The sequence below is a fragment of the Girardinichthys multiradiatus genome, chromosome 11 (genome assembly GCF_021462225.1).
Source record: "Girardinichthys multiradiatus isolate DD_20200921_A chromosome 11, DD_fGirMul_XY1, whole genome shotgun sequence".
Classification (NCBI taxonomy): domain Eukaryota; kingdom Metazoa; phylum Chordata; class Actinopteri; order Cyprinodontiformes; family Goodeidae; genus Girardinichthys; species Girardinichthys multiradiatus.
The window spans coordinates 18,110,832-18,134,632 of NC_061804.1; the positions used below are offsets into that span (position 1 = coordinate 18,110,832).

At 41.6% G+C, this 23,801-nt stretch overlaps 2 protein-coding genes and 1 non-coding gene across 27 annotated transcripts in view; all 3 read right to left on the reverse strand.

The window, feature by feature from the left end:
* Positions 1 to 8,184: 8,184 nt before the first annotated feature.
* On the reverse strand, positions 8,185 to 13,052 carry LOC124876635 (CAAX prenyl protease 2-like). Of its 4 annotated transcripts, none has more exons than XM_047379571.1 (8): positions 12,915 to 13,052; positions 12,655 to 12,757; positions 11,580 to 11,663; positions 10,990 to 11,068; positions 10,721 to 10,888; positions 10,472 to 10,543; positions 9,385 to 9,447; positions 8,185 to 9,290 (listed from the first exon to the last, which is right to left on the reverse strand). In XM_047379571.1, exons 1-8 carry the CDS (start codon positions 12,950 to 12,952, stop codon positions 9,070 to 9,072), a joined length of 828 nt encoding a protein of 275 aa, XP_047235527.1. In that variant the 5' UTR covers positions 12,953 to 13,052; the 3' UTR covers positions 8,185 to 9,069. The 4 variants fall into 4 exon arrangements, with proteins under 4 accessions (XP_047235527.1, XP_047235526.1, XP_047235528.1 ...); XM_047379570.1 differs by having other exon boundaries at positions 12,838 to 12,999; XM_047379572.1 differs by having other exon boundaries at positions 11,748 to 12,757; positions 12,838 to 12,999.
* Positions 13,053 to 13,269: 217 nt separating this feature from the next.
* trnae-cuc lies at positions 13,270 to 13,341 on the reverse strand. Its single transcript has one exon. It is a non-coding gene; the product is annotated as a tRNA-Glu (tRNA).
* A 1,123-nt stretch (positions 13,342 to 14,464) lies between these two features.
* The window catches only part of LOC124876195 (EH domain-binding protein 1-like protein 1), a 52,672-nt gene continuing 43,335 nt past the window's right edge, over positions 14,465 to 23,801 (reverse strand). For 21 of the 22 annotated variants that reach the window (XM_047378785.1, XM_047378764.1, XM_047378765.1 and 18 more), the window contains 12 exons: positions 22,172 to 22,391; positions 21,934 to 22,082; positions 21,773 to 21,821; positions 20,286 to 20,610; positions 19,909 to 19,973; positions 19,746 to 19,788; positions 19,589 to 19,638; positions 19,139 to 19,259; positions 16,733 to 16,832; positions 16,581 to 16,654; positions 15,782 to 15,896; positions 14,465 to 15,309 (listed from right to left, as the gene is read on the reverse strand). In XM_047378785.1, coding sequence (XP_047234741.1) covers positions 15,222 to 15,309; positions 15,782 to 15,896; positions 16,581 to 16,654; positions 16,733 to 16,832; positions 19,139 to 19,259; positions 19,589 to 19,638; positions 19,746 to 19,788; positions 19,909 to 19,973; positions 20,286 to 20,610; positions 21,773 to 21,821; positions 21,934 to 22,082; positions 22,172 to 22,391 — 1,399 coding nt within the window. In that variant the 3' untranslated portion in view covers positions 14,465 to 15,221. The remainder of the gene's footprint in view (positions 15,310 to 15,781; positions 15,897 to 16,580; positions 16,655 to 16,732; positions 16,833 to 19,138; positions 19,260 to 19,588; positions 19,639 to 19,745; positions 19,789 to 19,908; positions 19,974 to 20,285; positions 20,611 to 21,772; positions 21,822 to 21,933; positions 22,083 to 22,171; positions 22,392 to 23,801) is intronic. The other variant, XM_047378763.1, reaches the window with a different exon arrangement.

Genomic DNA, 23,801 nt, shown 5'->3' on the forward strand with positions numbered 1-23,801 from the left:
TCTACTCCGAGCCCCTCCCGGATGGCCGAGCTCCTCACCCTATCTCTAAAGGAGTGCCCGGCCACCTTACGGAGGAAGCTCATTTCAGTCGCTTGTATCCGGGATCTCGTTCTTTCGGTCATGACCCAAAGTTCATGGCCATAGGTGAGGGTAGGAACGTAGACCGACTGGTAAATTGAGAGCTTTGCTTTTTGGCTCAGCTCTCTCTGCACCACAACGGACCAGCACAGTGCCCCCATTACTGCAGCAGCCGCACCGATTCGTCTGTCGATCTCCCGCTCCATTTTTCCCCCACTCGTGAACAAGACCCCGAGATACTTAAACTCCTCCACTTGAGGAAGGAACTCCCCTCCAACCTGAAGAGGACAAGCCACCCTTTTCCGGTCGAGTACCATGGCCTCGGACTTGGAGGAGCTGATCTTCATCCCAGCCGCTTCACACTCGGCTGCGAACCGCCACAGTGCATGCTGTAGGTCTTGGCTAGAGGGGGCCAGCAGGACCACGTCATCTGCAAAAAGAAGAGACGAAATCCACTGGTCCCCAAACCAGACACCCTCCTGCCCTTGGCTGCGTCTAGAAATCCTGTCCATAAAAGTTATGAACAGGACCGGTGACAAAGGGCAGCCCTGCCGGAGTCCAACATGCACCGGGAACAGGTCCGACTTAGTGCCGGCAATGCGGACCAAACTCCTGCTCCGCTCGTACAGGGACCGGTAGGGCCCCTAATAAAGGGCCCCTGATTCCATACTCCTGGAGCACCCCCCACAGGGCAAACTCCCATGAACAATCAGGTACCCTCTAGAGGGTATAGAGCTGGTCCAGTGTTCCACGGCCGGGACGAAAACCACACTGCTCCTCCTGAAGCCGAGGTTCGACTATCGGCCGGACTCTCGTCTCCAATACCCTGGCGTAGGCCTTACCAGGGAGGCTGAGGAGTGTGATCCCCCTGTAGTTGGAACACACCCTCCGGTCCCCCTTCTTATGAACAAAACAAGTTATTTAAAGTTGACATCTTATTAGAGCTCTAGAAGATATGAAGTTGTAAACAGTGACCACAAAATTGTCGGACCTGTTCCCGGTGCATGTTGGACTCCGGCAGGGCTGCCCTTTGTCACCGGTCCTGTTCATAACTTTTATGGACAGGATTTCTAGACGCAGCCAAGGGCAGGAGGGTGTCTGGTTTGGGGACCAGTGGATTTCGTCTCTTCTTTTTGCAGATGACGTGGTCCTGCTGGCCCCCTCTAGCCAAGACCTACAGCATGCGCTGGGGCGGTTCGCAGCCGAGTGTGAAGCGGCTGGGATGAAGATCAGCTCCTCCAAGTCCGAGGCCATGGTACTCGACCGGAAAATGGTGGCTTGTCCTCTTCAGGTTGGAGGGGAGTTCCTTCCTCAAGTGGAGGAGTTTAAGTATCTCGGGGTCTTGTTCACGAGTGGGGGAAAAATGGAGCGGGAGATCGACAGACGAATCGGTGCGGCTGCTGCAGTAATGGGGGCACTGTGCCGGTCCGTTGTGGTGCAGAGAGAGCTTCTTATGAAGGGGGACCACCACCCCAGTCTGCCAGTCCAGAGGCACTGTCCCCGACCGCCACGCAGTGTTGAAGAGGCGTGTCAACCATGACAGCCCAACAACATCCAGAGACTTGAGGTACTCAGGGCGGATCTCATCCACCCCCGAAGCCTTGCCACCATGCAGCTTTATAACCACCTCGGTGACTTCAGCCTGGGTGATGAAAGAGTCCAACCCCGAGTCCCCAGCCTCTGTTTCCACCAGGGAATGCGTGATGGCAGGATTGAGGAGATCCTCGAAGTACTCCTTCCACCACCCGATAATGTCCTCAGTCGAGGTCAGCAGCATCCCACCCCCACTATAAACAGTGTTGGCGAAGCACTGCTTCCCCCTCCTGAGGCGCCGGACGGTTTGCCAGAATTGCTTCGAGGCCAAGAGTCCCACAAGCCAACCACAGCCGATAGGACTCCTTCTTCAACTTGACAGCATCCCTTACTGCCGGTGTCCACCACCGGGTTCTGGGATTGCCACCGCGACAGGCAGCAGCATCAACAATAGATGCAGAGAACATGGTCCACTCGGACTCTATGTCTCCAACATCCCCCGGGATCTGGTCAAAGCTCTCCCGGAGGTGGGAGTTGAATACATCCCTGGCCGAGGGCTCCGCCAGGCGTTTCCCGGCAGACCCTCACTATGCGCTTGGGCCTGCCAAGTCTGTCCGGCTTTCTCCTTCTCCAGCAGATCCAACTCACCACCAGTGATCAGTGGACAACTCAGCCCCTCTCTTCACTCGAGTGTCCAAAACATGTGGCCGAAGGTCTGATGATACGACAACAAAGTCGATCATCGACCTCCTGCCTAAGGTGTCCTGGTGCCAAGTGCACTGATGGACACCCTTATGTTTGAACATGGTGTTCATTATGGACAATCCGTGACTAGCAGAAGTCCAATAACAAAACACCACTCGGATTCAGATCGGGGAGGCCATTCCTCCCGATCACGCCTCTCCAGGTGTCACTGTCATTTCCCACGTGGGCATTGAAGTCCCCCAGCAGAATAATGGAGTCCCCGGGAGGGGCACTATCCAGCAACCCGACAAGGACACCAAGAAGGCCAGGTACTCCGCACTACCGCTCGGCCCGTAGGCTGAGACGACAGTCGGAGACCTATCCCCAACCCGAAGGTGCAGGGATACGACCCTCTCATCCACTGGGGTAAACCCCAACACAAGACGGCTGAGCTGGGGGGCTACAAGCAAACTCACACCAGCCCGCCGCCTCTCCCCGTGGGCCACTCCAGAGTAGAAGAGAGTCGAACCCCTCTCAAGGAGATGGGTTCCAGAGCCCACGCCATGCGTGGAGGCGAGCCCGACTATTTCTAGTCGATATCTCTCGACCTCCCGCACCAGCTCAGGCTCCTTCCCTCCCAGCGAGGTGACATTCCACGTCCCTAGAGCCAACCTAAGCATCCAGGGATCGGGCTGCTGAGGTCTCCACCTTCATCCGCTACCCAATCCTCTGTTAGAACAGAATAGACTGTTAGAATTTGTATTATGGCAGGAAAAAAGCAGCTAAGTAAAAAAAAACGAGTGGTCATCATTACTTTAAGAAATGAAGGTCAGTCAGTCCGAACAATTGGGAAAACTTTGAAAGTGTCCCCAAGTGCAGTCGCAAACACCATCAAGCGCTACAAAGAAATTGGCTCACATGAGGACCGCCCCAGGAAAGGAAGACCAAGAGTCACCTCTGCTGCGGACAATAAGTTCATCCGAGTCACCAGTCTCAGAAATTGCAGGTTAACAGCAGCTCAGATTAGAGACCAGGTCAATGCCACACAGAGTTCTAGCAGCAGACACATCTCTAGAACAACTGTTAAGAGAACACTGTGTGAATCAGGCCTTCATGGTAAAATAGCTGCTAGGAAACCACTACTGAGGACAGGCAACAAGCAGAAGAGACTTGTTTGGGCTAAAGAACACAAGGAATGGACATTAGACCAGTGGAAATCTGTGCTTTGGTCTGATGCGTTCAAGTTTGAGATCTTTGGTTCCAACCACCGTGTCTTTGTGCAGCGCAGAAGAGGTGAACGGATGGACTCTATATGCCTGGTTCCCACCGTGAAGCATGGAGGAGGATGTGTGATGGTGGGGGGGTGCTTTGTTGGTGACACTGTTGGGGATTTATTCAAAATTGAAGGTATACTGAACCAGCATGGCTACCACAGCATCTTGCAGCGACATGCTATTCCATCCAGTTTGCGTTTAGTTGGACCATCTTTTATTTTTCAACAGGACAATGACCCCAAACACACCTCCAGGCTGTGTAAGGGCTATTTGACCAAGAAGGAGAATGATGGGGTGCTGCGCCAGATGACCTGGCCTCCGCAGTCTTGGACCTGAACCTAATTGAGATGGTTTGGGTTGAGCTGGGCCGCAGAGTGAAGGCAAAAGGGCCAACAAGTGCTAAGCATCTCTGGGAACTCCTTCAAGAATGAAGCTCATCAACAGAATGCCAAGAGTGTGCGGAGCAGTAATCAAAGCAAAAGGTGGCTACTTTGAAGAACCTAGAATATAAGACATATTTTCAGTTGTTTCAAATTTTTTTGTTCAGTATATAATTCCACATGTGTGAATTCATATTTTTGATGCCTTCAGTGTGAAGCTACAATATTCATAGTCATGAAAATAAAGAAAACTCTTTGAATGAGAAGGTGTGTACAAACTTTTGGTCTGTACTGTTCGTTTTTCTGCATGCTTCGTCTAACTCATGTTAGCACTGTGACATGCCCAGTGCAAGCACAACTTCCATGGAAAAACTTGAGGTTTTTAAATTGCGAGCTGGTTTGGAAAATCTATTATCGTCTTTCATTTTCTTACTCACCCATAACATATGACAATCTAAAGATGAAAGAAATAAACAGGAAACAAAACATACATTTTCCCTTCAGTGATGTGGTGTCAGCCGAACTCTACATGTATGGACTAACCACAGACAAAGAGACAGACTGAAGGACAAAGGACAGAAATCATGGACAGAATGACTCCTGACAGATTATTCCTTTACCAGATGATAGGTTAAACTTTTCCATAAAGTCAGCCATGCACACGTACTGTAGATGTGCACATACACATTACACTTCTATCACCATACAGCTATTCAGACCATTTTGTGTGTGTGTCTATGCCTGCAATGGTAAAGGCATTAACAGTGAGAAGAAATGATGACAACTCCACAAGAAAGGTTCAAGACACAAAAGGTCCACAGAGAAACAAAGAGACAGACCGGCGTCTGATGTGTTTCAGTCTGACTTATTTCTGAACCATTTCCTGCCATTCTTTCTGCAGAGTTTCCTTTAAACTTCAAGTTTTGCACCACACATTCGCATCCCCTCTATCAGCAGGGCTCACTTTCCACTGTGTGCTTCTTGTTTTTTTAATGAAGCATTTTGGAAAAGAAACGGAGGGGAAGAAACCATAAACTGCCTGACTCAGCATCAGCAAAAGAATTTAAATGACTCCCTAAACGCAAAGCTGAAATCTTCTGCAGGCTTATGTGCTAGGAAGTCTAATAACAGGGTCTTCCTTCCCTCCCCCATTAGTTAATTCACCCGTCCAACTGGGAGGCAGGGGCCGCCACACCATCTCAGAGGGTGGCCACAGACGCAAAGGCTGCTAGGTTTTATCTCTATAATTATCTGGGAAAATCACAGAGGAAACACACAGGTAAGGCAGTTGCTCCTTGGAAAACTCCTAACAAGCCTGATCCAGTGCAGCAGTGTTGTCCTCACCACAGATTCAAGCAGCCAGCAGCTGAATTCTTTCTTGGAATGAAAAGACTTCAAGTATGGCTCAGCAGAAATGTATTAAACAGGAGGGAGAGAGGGAGCAAAATGAGAAATCAGCAGTCTAACCTTGAATAAATAAAGAGAACAGCCTCCCTAATCCTCTTTGGACCAAACCCTTTCTAACATTTCATAGAACAGAGTAGAGGAGAAAAATGTGATCTTGACACCAGAGCTGCTGTTCCCATCAGCTCAGAAATAAGAAACCCCAACCCTGTGAATAAGTTGCTCAAGTTTGAAATGTTAAACATACAGTATGCACACCTACAGTGCTGTATATCTCTGAATCTTCCTAAACCGTAAAGTTTTGTTTATTTTATTTAGAGTTTAATTACCAGCACAACATGAGCACACAGTTGTGCAGGTATAAGGAAAAGGAAACATAGTTTTCAACATTTTCAACAAGAATTGTGGAAGAAGTGTGGCTTGCATCTTTAATCAGTTCCCTAAATTCAATCCAATGCAACCTGTGTGTAATTTAAGCTCAATATAAATCCTGCTGTTCTGTGAGGGCTTCAGAGGTTTGTTAGAGAACATTTGTGAACAAGCGTCGTGAAGACCAAGAAACACAGCAGGTCAAGGATAAAGTTACAAAGATGTTTAAAGTAGAGTTAGGATATGCACTGATCAATCCACCATCTGAAAATGGAATGGGACACAACTGCAAATGTACCAAGACATGGCCCATAGTAAATCTGGAGGGGCTGCAGAGATCTACAGCTCAGGTTGGAAAATTTGTTGACAGGACAACTCGTAGTTCACGCCACAAACCTGGCCTATGTGGAAGAGTGGCGAGATTGTTTAAGTTGGCCACAATTCACGCGGGGGAAACAGCAAATATGTAATAATAATAAATAATAACAATAATCCATTTTTTTATAGGCTCCTTTAAAGTACTTCAGTTCAATTGTTTCAACTTATAAAATTGGAATTTCAGTTTGTTTAGAAACCTGGCCAAAAGACCTTCTGTGTAAATGTAATTCTCATTCTTGGAGGTCTCCACTGTGATGAGCATTGGCCAATCAGATGAGTGTGATCAAACAAATTCTGCTTTCTGCTGACAAAATGAAACTTAAATATGATCATGAAAGTGCTATGATTCTCCTGTGTTAAGTTTTGAGTTTCTTTAGTGATGCGTTTCCTCTGTGTTTTAAGTTCTTCATGTTGTTACTTTTGTTTTTTGTTCATTGTAGTTTAAGTTTATTAATTGTGCTTTGATGTTCTGTTATTTTCTTGGACTCCCTGCTCATCTGTGTTAATTAGCCTTCCTCCTTCAGTTCCCCCACATTCTCCCTCTCACCAGCTGCTCCAGATTTCTCCTGATTAGCCCTCCTTGTTCATTGGTCCATTCTTCACCCTCCCTCTGTATTTATATTGTCTGGTTTTCATTGTTCCCTACTGGTTCCACCTGACTTCCTGCTCCATGTCCAGTATCTGTCTGTGCTCCATTACCTTTTTGTAAGTTACCAGTTTATGATTATTAAAAGAAGCTCTGCAGCTCACCATGCGGTTCCAGCACTCCAATTTGCATGCTGGTCCTATCGAACGCCAACATAATATGACAGAAGGAGTAGAGAAAAAGGAATATATTTACCGGAATATAACTGTAGATATGATCCTGTATGTACAATTCTGACCGTAGTAAGTTAATTAGGTGTTTTAAAGAAAAAGTAGTCTTTATTTTTTTTATATCTTACCATCTGATTTTGTCTGTACTGATGTCCTCAGCATGGCTTGGAGAACACATTGCATTACTATTTTTGTTGTAGAAAAACAGGACCACACAATACTGCCTCATCTGTGCTTCTCCCCTGAGAGGGGATTTGTGGTGACTTTTCTTCTTTAAATTTTGGATTAATCAGTTTAAGCCATAACCATCTCAAAGAGGGACACCACTTTGCAAACTTGATAAGCAGCAAATTATTTTGTGTAAGGAATCATTTGCATTTTAAAAGCCCCTCTTAATTAGTTATTTGTATTGTGAAGATGAAAATGAATTTTTGCAGGATGTATAGCTTTATGGTAGGAGTTTTGCTGTTATGCTTTGGTTCTTTTTAATCTGTTTTAAGGAAAATATGCTATTAGTGTGATGTTCCTGCTTTTGGGAAGAGTAACAGCACAGGATGCCTCCTATTTCTTGATTCTTATTCTTAACCTGCATTTCTTAGCAATGTTGAATATAGATTTACTAATATTGAGCTTCTTTGATCGTAATATGGGCTGTACCATGGGGCAGTTGGTAGTACTGTTGCCTTGCAGCAAGAAGGTCCTCGGTTTGACTCCCAGCTGGGGGTCTTTCTGCATGGAGTTTGCATATTCTCCCCGTACATGAATAGTTTCTCTCCGGGTACTCTGGCTTCCTTACACAGTCCAAATCATGACTGTTAGGTTAATTGGTCCCCAAATGGCCCTTAGGTGTGAATGGGTGTGTGTGTGGTTGTTTGTCCTGTGTGTCGCCCTGTGGTGGACTGGCAACTTGTCCAGGGTGTACCCTGCCTCTCGCCCGTAGACTGCTGGAGATAGGTACCAGCTCCCCTGCGACCCCATATGGAGGAAGTGGATATAGAAAATGGATAGATGATACCAATATGATTTCTTTCAAGGGTCTGGGCATTTTATGGTGATCTCTTTCAGTTGATACCAACAATTATTATTTTCCACAATTATGTAAAGGAAATGATTACTTCTTTATTGAACACCCGGCAGAAAAAAATTATGAATATTATTAATATGATATTAATATTCATATTGATATTGAGCAGATTTTTTGCATAGCAGTCATTTAGATGATACTTCATGAGTAAGCAATGCAGCCACTGCAAATGGTTTCACACATGTTGGTTGCAGTTGTTGTTTTATTTGTCATTCAGTCTTTAAAAAGTAGGTCAGGTGAAACGGAATAATTTAAAATGACCACCTGATGATACATAGCTAGAAATAAAGAAAAACATCAGTGTGAGGAACAGGAAAGACATATAAATGGAAGTTTATGTTGTTTACAATTATTACTCATAAGCCTGCCTCATAAATCTGGAGCTTCAACAGAACCTTTCACCTCCCAGACATTTCCACATATTCTGAATGACCTCTCCTTTTTCCTCTGCTCTACCACTCCACATTTTCTATTTCCTTGGGGAGGAACAACCTTTCTTCCGATGCTCCACCCACTCCACCTTTTCTTTTTGAGTCTCCTCATCTGCTGGCGTTGCTCTTATTGCTTCTGGCTGAAGCTTGTTTTCCACTCTTCTCTGTTTAAGTCTTCCTCTGGCTTTCATTGCCTTGTCTGCCTTACAAACATGATTTTAAATAGCTGCGTGTCTCCAATTTGGTTCCATTTGTGTATTTATTGGCAACGATGTCTGCTCATTTTGCCTGCCTCTGCATATTTCTTTGCGACCGTGCCCTGCATCGCCTTCCTTTCGGGCTTCTTCACCTTCATACATCTGTTTTTTTCTACTTGCACACATGCACACCCCTGCTTCTTTGTTGTAGCCAGTGACTTATTTGCTGGTGTTGAGTTTCATATAGTAGGAAATATTTTTGAACAATTCAGGAAATGTCTGAAGCGCTGGGATCTTTTTCCTGCCTTGCCCACCCACAAAACACATGCACACATTTCAGAAAAGTCCTAATTATTATGGAAAACAATAACATTCACGTAAAATAATGAGTTAATTGTTTTTCTGTTTTATGACTCTATAGTGTATTCAATCATTTTTCATTCAACATTCCAATGCTTGACAGGCAGCCAGGCTGCACGCAGGTCTGGCTCCGTAGAGGAAGGGATCTGTCAGGGGGAAAAGCAGCACCAGAAACAGCAGGACTCCAGTCAGGTAACTGATGAGCACTGCTGAACGCTGAGGGTGGTTCAGAGCAGAACCGATGTCAGGGAGACCCTGGCTGTTGCAGAATGAATGACACAAAATTGGACCCACAATATGACCTTTTGGAAGAACAGACCACAGATGGGAAATTATCATATGTATAAGAGATAGTTGCCTCAGTGGATAAATGTGTATTTTTGCCACTTATCTCACCAGTCCTCAGGAAAATAAAAGCAGCAAAGACACCAAACACAGTTGTGTACAAAAACTGCAACCCTGTAATGGAAAAACTACAATGAATAATCAATAAGATTTAAAAGTATTCATACCCCTGGACCTTTTTGTCACATTAATACCACAAACATGAATGCATTTTATTGTAATTTTATCTGATCGACCAACACAACATCATACTCAATTGCAAAGTAAAAGGAAGATTCAGCTTTTTAACAGCAAAAACTAAAAGGTATTGTTGCATTTGATTTCAGTTCCCTTCCTCTGACACCATTAAATACAATATTTTTAACCTGCATGCAAAAAGCTATTTTTGGTAGAAAACTAACACTACATATCATCTTGAATGCACCTTCTACACTGTAAAAGATGGTGGTGGTAGCTTCATGCTGTGGGCATGTTTTCTTCAGCAAGGACAGGAAAGAGGGGAACAAGCTGATATGAAGTTGGATGAAGCTAAATACAGGCCAGTCCTGGAAGAAAAACCTTTAAAAGGCAGCAAAAGACTCCGGACTAGGCTCCACCTCCCAGCAGGACAACAATCCTAAACATAAAGCCAGAACCTTTAGATCAAATCATATTCATGTGTCAGAATGGCCCAGTCAAAGTCCACATCTAAATCCAATCACAAATTCTTGGTAGGACTTCAAAGTTGCTGTTTAGATATGCTCTCCATCAAGTTTACCAGAGCTTGAGTTGATTTACACACTTTTCATATTTTTATGTCTAAGAACTAAAAAGAAGGGAAACTATGTATCATTTTACTTTCTCTTTAGAAAGAATACATTTGAGTTGCTTTGTGATGTAATATCACACAAAATTCCATCTAAATACTTTAAAATTTATTTTTTGTATAGTAGCAAAACTTGAAAAAGTTCAAGGGGTATGAATATTTTAGCAAAGCGCTGAAGAAGGAAAAAAGCAACTGTCTGCAAACAATATTCAAGGTTGAACCAACAATTTATGCTGGTATTTAATTTGAAAAGATCAAACACACACCAGGCACCAAGAAAAAAAATGAAGGATAACTTTTTCCTCCATGTAGTTTATCTGACAACAAGCTCACCTGCCCCCAGGAAGATGTCACTCACACTGCCCTGTCCGAGGTGCAACTCCTCTATGATATGGTGAAAATGAGCTAGAACAACAGTAAAAATTGAAATGAATGGTTTAAATAATTTTAGTACGGTGTTTGTTAAAATCACAACAGGAACAGAGACCAAAACTGCTGCAGGTTAACTGGTGAATTTCATCATCATGCAACCATGCAGTAGAATATGATGTCACTGTGGGCCCACAATATATCCTGTCATACCAACACCAAAAAACAGAGGAGCGATGAAGATAACAGCTGTGGTTCCTGTGCAGGGAACCAACATAGGCAGCATGGCCCCTCTGAAAACCAGCTCCTCCGTCACTGGCGCCACCACCTGGTTCCTGAGCCACTCTGAGTCTTGCACGCACAGCCTCCAAGCCTGAACATCTGGGAAAATACTTTACAGTCAAGACAGTAATATCACCTTTAATGCAAAAGAGGCACACATGTAAAACTCTTTGCACCAGATATTCTGAAGCTAAACAGACCCAAAGCAGATTGCAGTTCCCCGGTGAAGCCATCAGGGTTGTCCAAAGTAGACTGAACCAGGGGCCCCAGATAGAAAAACTATTGAGTAAAGTAAATGTAAATGTGTATATCATGCAGAGGTAATAAATAAAAACAAGTATTAAATATAGGAATCTGGAAACAACATGCTACACTTTTTAGTATGTAGTTTAAACACACCCCAGGGATGTGAAATAAAAAATAAAATCAATGTAAAATGTTAAATAAAATATCTAATCGGCCTCAATAAGGCATAAATACAATCTGAAAGAAAACTGAGTTTCAGCATCTTCTCATATAGTTCGTATTAGAAGACTCTTTCAAAGGGACCTTTCAAACATTTTTGACAACTTGAATGCAAAAAATAAAACTAAATTCCAAGGACTCATCTGATTGTTTGAGATCACTGTAATTCAGTTTCAAATGAACAAATTAAGTTCCTGTTGTCAGAATTTTGAAATTTAAGTCCGAAGGAATAATAGTAATAAATAAAAAATAATTAAAAATACATAATTACAAAGGCTTTTGTTGTAAAACTATTTCCTTTAATGTTTTTACATTATTGGCTTACTGTAGTCAGTAGCAAAGGCAGTATGGATGCAGGAATGAAACCTTTCAGACGAACTCCCATCAGCTCCCACAGCGACTCCTCAACCTGGAGACGCAGAATGCATTTTAATTAATGTTCAAATAATGGATCTCATTACCTGAGCATTGTGGGTAGTAAATATTTTCTTACAGTGAGGACTCTGGCGTCTGCCTTGCTGCTTGTGGCCCATGCTCTCTTTGAATTGCTCCAGAGAATAGAAACTAACTCAACTTATCTGTTTAACTGGCTCTGTTTTCCAAATAACAATTGCTGTTTACAGTTTAATAGAGTTTATTGGAGCCTCATTGGAATGCATGTGGTCTGCATTTGCAATTGCACTCAGAAACCAACGTGATTTAGAGAAAAAGTGATGTTGCTACTTCAAAATTCATTCGGTAATTGTACCTGCAGTGCAAAGATTAACACCATACATTCAGGTATTACAGCTACATCACAATGACAGTACTGAAACCTAGCCTCCATAAGCATCCAGGTGTTTATTAGGTTTAACTCCATATGCTAATGTTTAGATGGATTTTGCTTGTGAGTGTTGATTTTTTTATGTTCTACAACTTTCTAAGACTCCTGTTAATTCTTTGTATCACAGGTTAAACAACATTTACCCAATAAAGCAATCAATGTTTGTAAAAGTGTGATTTTGTTTCCCTTTTACTAGAAAATACCAAAAAAAAAGATTTCTTTACAACTAAAACTACAACTATTTACTTAATTATCTTCAGTGCAGAGATTTATCAGCACTGAAGTAAATGCAATTTTCTGAATTGAGAAGTCATATTACAAACTGAAAAACCTTCCTTTGATTTTATTATATGGATGTGACATTAACATGGTTTATTTCATAAACCATGATATTACTCAAGGTCAAAATCATCCCTTTCACTGAGATTATACTGATGCATGTTAGAGCTAAAAAAGATTTATGATGCAGCACCTAATGACAGCAGATCAAATGATTAGCACTTGGAAAGCAAAGCATGATTTTTGCAACCAAACAAATCAAAAGCCAGAGGCAAAGCTTTGCTCCTTGTGTTCTCACTGTGATATCAGCCAAGTGCATCCATATTTTCATAAACGCAGGAGACACTGCAGACACCAGAACAACACTGGTACAGCGACGCTTTATCACGCTTGGATGGTCCCTTCAAAGACACAAACACACACTTTCAATTATCGGCAACCCGAGCAGCTCAGACTGTGTGGCTGCAGATGAGTTGCATACCTTGGTAAGGTGTTCCACCAGACATATAAACTACCTACGTAGAAAAAAGCCAGCAGAAGACAACTCATTGCACTCACCCAACAGCTTGTGTGCTGCTCCTGCCTGATACAGCCATGTACAGGCTTCTGCATGACAGAACAGGAGGTCTGCAAGCTGCAGAGCTTCAAGTGGTTCCACAGCAGAGTGATGGATAAAGCAGCACAGGTTCAACATGCTTTAATGGATAAGCTTTATCCTTTATGTCAGTTTAGATTAGTAGACTCTAGTGTGGTAAAGATGTGTGCTGCAAAGAGAAGCCGATTAGCAAGAACGCAACAGGCACTCATGGAACAGGAGAAAAACAGTAACAAAATAAATAAAATGTACCTCTTTCATATGGATAAAATCGAAAGAAACACATATGAAATAGAACTAACCATCAAAAACGTTTAGTTCCCTGACCGGGAATCGAACCCGGGCCGCGGCGGTGAGAGCGCCGAATCCTAACCACTAGACCACCAGGGAAGCTGCACATCCAGTCGCACAGATCTGATCTATGATTCTCTGGTGGTCTCCAGTCGGACAGATCTAATGAATGTTGCCCAACGTTGAAATAACTACTTAAACACTTATAAGTCTCTTAACAACCGGGCAACCGTCATTGGTAGCTAATGAATGTTGGCTTAGTCAGCAGAAGGAAAGCAAAAAATACGTACATTTTTAACAATAGCTCTTACAACCACTGGAGCCAGACTACAGCTTTACAGTGCTTTGCTAAATATTTAGAACGATGTAGTGATTTTTTTTATGCCAACGCATAATTGTGATCATTTTTCCTATTGCTAATAACTGTTTTTTAATGCAAATGATTCCAATTTGGATCTTCTTGTAAATATAGGGTAGCTTCTAACAGTTTTTCTTTCAATGTTTCCTGTCTGTGATCAACTCCGACACACTTCCTGTTCCTAGTGAAGAAAAACATCTCCACAGCATGATGATACCACTATTATTTTTCACCTGTATGGATGATATGTTTAGAGGGATTTTTCCACTGTGCAGTATTTTATTTTATGTAGGCCAAACATTTTGACCTCACATGAGCCAAGCACGTTCCACAGCTTTGCTGTTCTTCCTAGATGGCTTGTAATTGACATTTAACTTGATTTCTAATTGTTGTCTTTCAAAAATGACTTTCTTATTGCCATTCTTCAATTAAGGCCAAATATTTGGACTAAATAACCAATAGTTGTCTGGTTAATGTACCTGTACTGTGGATCTCTGCAGCTCCTCCAGAGTTACCATGGGACTCTCCAGTAATTAAGGATGACAGGGTGAGGACAAAATAGGTTAGATTAGTGGGGTTGTTCAAAGCAGCTGCACTTCCTTTATTAATCCAACAGGGTTTATAACACCTGAGTGATCCTTTCATTTATATTTGTTTAGCTGGTTTCTAGGTTGCAGACTTACTAAAATGACATGGATTGCACAAAGGTGAACATATTAATGTAAACTGCTAGTAGACTGCAAGTTTTGTTAATATTTTCTAGTTTTAGAATCTTTAGAATTTACATTGATTTAGTTTCCACATTTATGTGGAAAGCATTGTGGTGTACCTCACAAACACAAAGAACTCAAACATAACTAGCAATTTTTCTTATGCCTCATTTTATTTGTCATTCATGAACAAAACAGTCATAAATATGGAGAGCGATATCTGGAATCCTACACGCTGAGTGATAGGTACCGTTTTATCTGCACACGTCAAAAAAGCATGCACGCATTCCTCAAACTATGCAGAAATGCCAAAACATTTTAACTTCTGCCTGCCAAGAAGATGGGAACAGCCGCTCCGAAGGAGCCATGGGTGAGTCAAGTCACCAGGGTCCAACATTAAAAGATACATTTTAAGATGTGTTACCACTTTGAGCATCAGTGAGACTGCCTTTAGGTTTATTAGACAGTAAATATGCATTCTGCACTGACAGCCTTGTTGGGTTGAGTCCAGCTCAAATAATTACAAGATATACTATTTTCTGAAATGTTTGGACATACTAATTCATTCTTTTTTTTTTTTTTTGTAAAATATCAAGAAAGACACAACACATGAAAAACACCATTTGTGCAAAAAATGTAAGACAAAATGACACACATTTGAATAAATATAAAAATTGATGAAATGAATTAACATAAAACTACTAAAACACACATTATGGTCAGATAACACACATTTCCCAGCTTTAGACTAACAGCACATTTCCGGGGGTGGGTGGTGGGTGGGGGTTGGCACTTGAAATCCCTAAAGTTCTGACAGATATCTTTCTGTTCTCTATTTTTAAAATAATTAAAGAAAGTGCTTTGTTGAGATTTTGGGATTCGGGTACACAAGCAGTTTGTGTTCGCTCTTTTCACTGTAACACACATTTGTCCTTATTGCTAAGTTTCCTCCTCCTCATCTCCAGACCTCGTTCCAGCCGCTCGTCCTCCTCCCGAGCACTGCAAACACAAAGACACCCTATAGTTCAGGATGAATAACTAAGGAATAATATACAGTAATACCTAACTGTTTGTAGAGTTTTATTTATTTGATTTCTCTTTTTTAAGTTGAACAGAGTACTGGAACTGTTTATATGGACTTTACTGATCCCTCGGGTATAAATAAAATGGCACACAGAGGCCCATCTGTCTTAGTCACTTTTCAAAATGGGAAAGACAAAAGAACATGATTCAAATAAGGTAGATGCATGCCACAACATACACTATGTGGAGGTCAATAAGGGAAGCAAACAAAAAAAATATATCCAAAGCTCTTTGTTAGAGAACTTCCTCAAGCAGAAAGATCTTGTTGTCAGCAAATCTCCATAACAACCGCTCCATTTTGTAAACCTATTAACCTGGGGAACCAGTTGTTGTGTAGGACGCATGTTCATCTGACTTTTTTCTGGTCTATTTTAAGGCCTCCACTCACCGTTTCTCTTTGTCATCGATATCTCTGATGATCTCATCCCGCTGGTTGACCAGTGACACCAGCTCCTGGAGGAGCAGCTGCTCCCTTTGCTGCTGAGTGGATGTCTTTTGCCAGTCTGCAAAATATACAGCAGAATGCCATATTTTAATACAAGACTTTATTTCTGAAAATAACTTTCACAGAGCTTATATTATGTTCTTTGTGCTTTTCTCTTTGATTTAATGTGTCAAAGAAGTTTTTTTCTGCAAATCCAAAGCTAAGAGATGGACCATCTCCCATGGTAGTGTTTGAGAAGTATGACATACAAGACAAGTTTGACAGATTTTCAATTAAATAAAAATATTTCAGCTCCCTTGCAGATCACAATTGTTATTTCTTTTTGCTGGAAGTTCTTCTGTCTACCATAAAACTCATCCAAACTTTAATAAATGCAGTGTTGATGGCTGAAAAAGGTATGACATTTTCAAAGCACAGACTGAAAACATGGTGAAACAAATTTTGCCAATAATTTCACATGGAATGGAAAAACCTTAATGCAAACATAATGTATCGTCAACGAGAAAAACATTACTTTAGCATCTTCACATGTTAGTTGAAATGATAAATATTAGTTATGATATGTGTTCTAAACCCATACAAACGTATTTAATGTTTCGGTTTAACCTAAACTCTGTTTTCACAGTGATAAATACACAGATCCACAAATACACACAGATCTTAGAATAACTGCAACCATACAGATTGACATTTAAAACAAGTGTGCACTGCTGATATAAAAAAACATCTTTTGTATACTGACCTTCTATAGCCATCATGACGCGAAGTTCTCTGGTGAGAAGCTCAAATCTCCTCTCTAGATCCTGCTCCTCTTGTCTATAGAGGAGTCAGAAATTAAGGAAATTTAACTAACTTGATACTTACAATATGAAAGCATATTTCCGGTACACTAACAATAATTCGAGGTGATCCTGTCGGCGTATCAGAGCATTCTTCTTGTTCACCAAAGTGAACCATTCCTGTATCAACCTCTCCTCTTCATCACGATCACTCCCTGTAAACAGAAGAGAACAATATGTAAATTCCTGTTGGATTTATGGCAAATGAAACCTTATCATGCATTGTGCAGAATAGAAGAATTACCAGACTTATTAAAAACTTTTTGTTTCCTAAACCACTGAAACATAGTTGGGGCCATCCATTTTGGTCGCACATTTTGACACACGCAGCTCAACAGACGTCGCAGCTCTGACGTCACCAAGAGTGTAAAACCCAGAGGAGATGAAATTTCGGTGCCATTTCCCCGCCTGTCACAGGACAGCGCATAGGAGGCGCATATCTGGAGAAACAAAGCTCGCAGGCAAACTTTTGCTCCACAAGGCCATTCCCGGAAGAGCTTGAAAGCTGGAAATCTGTCTGATACGAGAAGATCAGAAGATTTATTTGCCGATTGAAGACCGCGCCAAACCTGCCGCAGGTGAAAACCTACAGAGGTTCTATTTTCCAAGGAGAAGAGTTTCCTCCTTGTGTAATGCAGTCGACTAACGGTTGTTCATCTTTTCCCCTCCTAGACGGACGAGAAGTTACCGTTTTGTTTTCATAATTTGATCACGGACGCGTGATCCCCGCCTCCCCTCCTTTTTCGTCAGACCTAATCCCTCCTCAACCGGTGGAGAGAAGAAATCAAGCTCAAAGTAATTTTGTTCTTTTTATATTAAACCGGATAGGTGCATTTAGAGGTCTGGGCAGGATGAGGCATAGTTAAGGTGATTTATAATCACCAGTAGTTAATCTAAGGTATTAACTTCTTGCATGCAATACTGATGGAAGTATTTTATGCTGAGCTGTGTTTTGATTTGTCCGGCTGATCTCAAATCAGCCAGGAGTTAGAAGTGGGACTTTTAAAAGTTTTTCACTCAAAGCAACTGCGGTCTGTACCTCGTGGTCTGACCCCTCCTTGTTCCAGTTTTATTGCTGGAGTTTTTCCACTGAGTTCCCGCCTCAGAGTTTATGACTCTTTGTTCAAGATTTGGGGCTTTCAGCTGGTTGTGGCTAAACGGGTGTGGCCCCACCGTTTCATCAGCTGATCGCTGCAAGCTTCACATCAGGACACCAGGAGGATTTCTCTTCCATTTAACCCAAGTTACACATTTTGTCCATAAAACTGCTGGTTTGATCTTCATAGACACTAAATGCATGTATATTTTTCTTCTATTATTATTGTTAGGTAGTCATTTTTTTTATCCCCTTTGTGTAGAAAGATGCTTGTTAGTTAGGTGAAAGTTTTGGACCAGAATAATGGTATATCAGGATTATTTGGCTTCAATAAATCTTCAAACATATAATTAAGTGAAGCGTTTGTGTTTATTTTGTGCAAGAGTGATTTATCTGTCAAAACAAGGTCGAAGATCCCCAGCTTCGGTGAAGCAGTTGAATAAACAGTGACAGTTTGTGGTTTTGGTTAATAATTTATAATTATTAAAGAGCTTTGAGCCCGTAATCACAACACCAGAGGACATCTCTGATTTCTATTCGTAAGTGATGATTTTTGGTTAAGAAATTAATATTTTCCAAATTATGATTTTAAATTATAATTCTTGATGAATATTAATTAATCAATAATCATAATCCTTACAACATGTACACATTAGTTGGAATTATTCAAACTAATGCATTTAAAATAGTTTGAATATTGTCTCTAAAGGTCTCCATGGTCTTGTCTTATGCTCTCTTCTCATCAGCTATGTCTACAAGTTGTTAACAGGACTAAGATCTGGGGACTGAGATGTCCAAGGAACAAGATTAGATTTTCCATGACACCTAAACATTCATCTTGGCATGTAGATAGCATCTGATGGTTGTTATGATGACCTGGTAACCCTAGATGACACTGATAGTGAGTCGCAGAGATTTGTTTTTACCCCTATCACAATCTTCCTCATTGTGGCAAGATGAAACCAGGCCCGATGAGTTGTAATTTCCTGGAGTCACTTCCTGCCTTATTAGGATCAACACACATCGGCCTTGTCTGAATAGCATGTTCTCTTGTTTTTCTATTTTCAAAAAAACCCCAAGACTTAGGGTCTTACGGTTTTTTGAGCCTTTTTGTTAGTTCATTTTCATACCCCAGGGAAACAAAATAAAACTCCAAGGATACTCTAGACAACTTGAAAAAGCAAAGAATGAAATTTTAAAAACACTTTAGTAACTTCTATTTTATGGTCACTGTTGGATAAATAATTTTCCATGTTTTCTTTCACCGAATTAGGAAAATACAAAAGAAATGCACCTAATTAAAAACAGTTTAATCAATTTCTGCGTGTTTTAATCCTCACATTTATTTCCATGTGAACAACTGACCTGTTTCCATGAGGCTTCGCAGGCATCTCTCCACAACCGCCGCTCTGCTGTCGATGTGCTTCTGCTCCGTCTCCAGCACCGCCAGTTCGCTCAAGACATACTGACTGGTGTCCTGCAGGTACTGACAACAAGTCCCATCAAACACACACACACACACACACACACACACACACACACAAACACACACACACACACACACACACGTGCATGCATGCGAACACACAGAAATACAAATAAGCATAAACATGACAATGGCCCGGCAGCCACAGGGAGAGGAGGTGAGGGGGAAGAGAGCAAAAGGAAAGACAAGCAAAAGGACAGTCACAGATTAGAAGAAGGTCACTGGAGAACACAAACTGAGAATGTATTCTGCATAGGATGGATTTAATGTGATTTAATAATGGGCTTATTGTTATGCAAAAAAACCAAACTGAATAACACAAAACTGACCATTGTTTCTTCTTGTTTAGGGGGCTGGGTATCAGCTGCATTCTGCAGCTCTAAAAACACGAAAGGTACATTGAAGCTTGAACAACGAAGAAGAACAATCCAGTATAAGAATAATCCAGTATTTTAAGTTTTATCAAGACTCAGTCCAGGTACCTACCTGAGTTATTAGCGTTTTCAGTGGCAGATTTAACATCTTCATCCTGCAAAAGCAAAACATAATGTTAGACTACAAGACTTATACCAAAACACTGTACTCAATCACATTCTAGATTATGACTTCACGGACTGAATAGTTTAATTATAATCACAAGGAGTATAACCTGTTCAGATTTGGCAGCTTTGGTAATCGATCTTGGGGGTGGGACTGGGATTCTTGTCTCTTCCACTACAAAAAGATAATGGGACCAATCAGATATCCAATTGTACCTCGAGAAAAGGCATTCCTGCTTTTAAATCATGTCTACTAAGCCTTACAAAATATACTTGTTTAGAATTAAGGCTCAAAATATGTAAAAAGTTAACTGTGATAAAACCCATGCTATAGGAAACACACAATTTGACTTCTTTCCAAATTGCTCTGGAACACTTAATGGTGCTGATAAAAACACAGAGACAACAGTGCAGCAGCCATCACTCCTCTGGAGATTGAAACAAGCAAAAATGAATAGGTCAAAGCGTAATGAAATGAGAAATTCACCTTTAACAGCACGTTTGGTTCTTGGTGGCGGCAGCACCAGGGTGTTGCTCCCTCCTTCCTCCAGACTCACACCTTCGTTCAGCCTGGCCATGCAGAAGGCCGCAGCATCGACGTTGGTGGGAGCGGGACCGGAGGGAGCGAGCCCGTAACTGGACTGACTGCTGTTGTGCTCGATCTGCAGTACGCTTAGCTCCTGGTTGGTGAAATGTGAGCGGATTTGGCTGAGGTACGTCATAACGATGAGTCGGTCAGGGACGGACAGGAGAACCATGTCGGATGGCTCGAGCAGACGAGAGATCCCCAGCGCCTCAAAACCGTTGAATGCCTGAGTTTAGACAATAGATAAAACAGTTGGAGTAACAGTTATTATTAACACTCAAAATAAAATTAATCAATTAAATTAAAACCTGTCCTAAATTTCAGGCTTGACCTTTTTACATTTTGTCACATAAAAAACTTCAATGTATTTTATTATGAATTAATCTGACAGACCTGTACAAAGTAGCGCATATTAGGAAGTGAAAGAAAATGTTACAGTTTTCAAAGTTGTTTACAACTAAAATCTGACTTCAGTCTCCTAATTTAATCTCATTATCAGTACAGCTGCTTGTGAAGACATCAAGGTTTGTTAGAAAACATGAGTGAACAAACAGCATCATGAAGACCAAGAAACACAGCAGGCAGTTCAGGCACAAGGTTGTGGAGAAGTTTAAAGCAGGGTTAGGTTATGAAACAATATCCCAAGCTTTGAGCAAATCATGAAGGACATGAAGCTATAAAAATGGAAGTAACCAAAAGTTTCTTGGTAACTTTGGAGGAGCAACAGAGATTTACAGCTCAGTGGGGAGATCTGCTGACAGAACAATCATTAATTGTGCACTCTGGGCTTTCTGGAGGACAGGTAAGAAAAAAGCAATCATCGAAAGAAAGTCACAAAAAAAACTAAAGGTACACATCACCAAACCAAAACATGGTGGTGACAGCATCAAGTTGTGGGGAAACATTTATTAGTACCTAAATTAAATGAAGAATTTGTGGAAAGACTGGAAAATTAACGTTCACAGATTCCCTCCATCCAATGACTGACTGACTGAGCTTCAGCTAGTGTTCAAAACAGCCATGGTAAAAATTCTGTCACAATTATGAACTACCTTATGATGGTCTTTGATAGAAAATTGCAGTACAATAAGTTTATGTTTATGGTTATATAACATTGTGGGACACAACGTGATAAAGTTAAGGAGTATGAATACACTTGCAAGGTATTATAAACTGTTTCAATAGAAAAAACTCCCTTAACATTTCCAAATATTGGTTCTCCTGTCTAATTCCTGCACCTCAGTTTCTGTAGCTTTAAATTTCCCTGCTGCTTTAGAGCAGATGAAAAAACTATTAGACATAGTGCAGTGGTTACTCTCATGGCACAGAGGAATAAACAACCAAAAAGAGCTTAATATAGAATACATAAACATCCAGCTAATTCTCACCTTCTTATTGTTTAACTTGATGTCATGAGAATCCAGGCTGTCAAAATCTCTGAAGGAGTAAAAGCATAAAATATATTTAGGACAGATGAAAGACATATAAACCATGAACTCTGTATTTAAAATTTATACTCAGCGAGAAAGATAGTATAGAAATGGTTTACATTTTGTCTGGATGAAAGTGATGCAGTATGGCACAGAAGGCCAGGCCATTTCTCCAGGACGTGCTGAAGTTTGTGACCTTTACACCCTGGTACTTGTTGGTGATGCTCTGACACCACTGGAGCAATGACTGGCTGGAGTTTACAAGGTCCTGGAGGGAAAGCAGGATAACAAAAGCAATTTAGTTGTAGTTATGGATTTATAAGGGCTCTTTGGAGTGTCCATCTATGATACATTTACCTCAGTGTCATCCTTCAAATCAACCTCCTCTGTGACCACTGGCACTGGATCAGTGGTCCTGAGCTCGGTGGATTCTTCCTCTGGTAATGTCGGAAGGCGAGAATTCTTAATCTCACACTGATGTGAGGAAACAATAGTAAATGTACTGGAGGTGTCTTTGGACTGAGATGATTGTTTCTCTGGTCCACCATCAGGTAGGCCTGCGTTCTTGCAGTTTTTCCTATGAGTAGACAAGACAAAAGACAGATGACGAACTGACGCTAGAAGAAAAATTGAGTGCATCCGCTCACTGGAAGGAGATACAAGCAACAGACATGCAGCAACATGCAATGATTAAGAAGCTGAACAGGGTTACGGAGCTGGTGAAGAATGATTGGCATGAGGCATTTAGAATTTCTACATTGAATTTGCAGTATAGTTGCCTGAAGCCAGATCTACGCTGTATGAGATTTAAAAAAAACACAAACACAATGTGTTAAAAGTACCCATCAGGACCAACAAAATTCAAGTCGGCCAAGAAAAGCCAAAGATACTTGTCTCCACAGATAATACAATATTAGGGCAAAGAAGTAAGAATATACAGGTCCTTCTCAAAATATTAGCATATTGTGATAAAGTTCATTATTTTCCATAATGTCATGATGAAAATTTAACATTCATATATTTTAGATTCATTGCACACTAACTGAAATATTTCAGGTCTTTTATTGTCTTAATACGGATGATTTTGGCATACAACTCAGGAAAACCCAAAATTCCTATCTCACAAAATTAGCATATTTCATCCGACCAATTAAAGAAAAGTGTTTGTAATACAAAAAACGTCAACCTTCAAATAATCATGTACAGTTATGCACTCAATACTTGGTTGCAGAAATGACTGCTTCAATGCGGCATGGCATGGAGGTAATCAGCCTGTGGCACTGCTGAGGTCTTACAGAGGCCCAGGATGCTTCGATAGCGGCCTTTAGCTCATCCAGAATGTTGGGTCTTGAGTCTCTCAATGTTCTCTTCACAATATCCCACAGATTCTCTATGGAGTTCAGGTCAGGAGAGTTGGCAGGCCAATTGAGCACAGTGATACCATGGTCAGTAAACCATTTACCAGTGGTTTTGGCACTGTGAGCAGGTGCCAGGTCGTGCTGACAAATGAAATCTTCATCTCCATAAAGCTTTTCAGCAGATGGAAGCATGAAGTGCTCCAAAATCTCCTGATAGCTAGCTGCATTGACCCTGCCCTTGATAAAACACAGTGGACCAACACCAGCAGCTGACACGGCACCCCAGACCATCACTGACTGTGGGTACTTGACACTGGACTTCTGGCATTTTGGCATTTCCTTCTCCCCAGTCTTCCTCCAGACTCTGGCACCTTGATTTCTGAATGACATGCAGAATTGGCTTTCATCCGAAAAAAGTACTTTGGACCACTGAGCAACAGTCCAGTGCTGCTTCTCTGTAGCCCAGGTCAGGCGCTTCTGCCGCTGTTTCTGGTTCAAAAGTGGCTTGACCTGGGGAATGCGGCACCTGTAGCCCATTTCCTGCACACGCCTGTGCACGGTGGCTCTGGATGTTTCTACTCCAGACTCAGTCCACTGCTTCCGCAGGTCCCCCAAGGTCTGGAATCGGC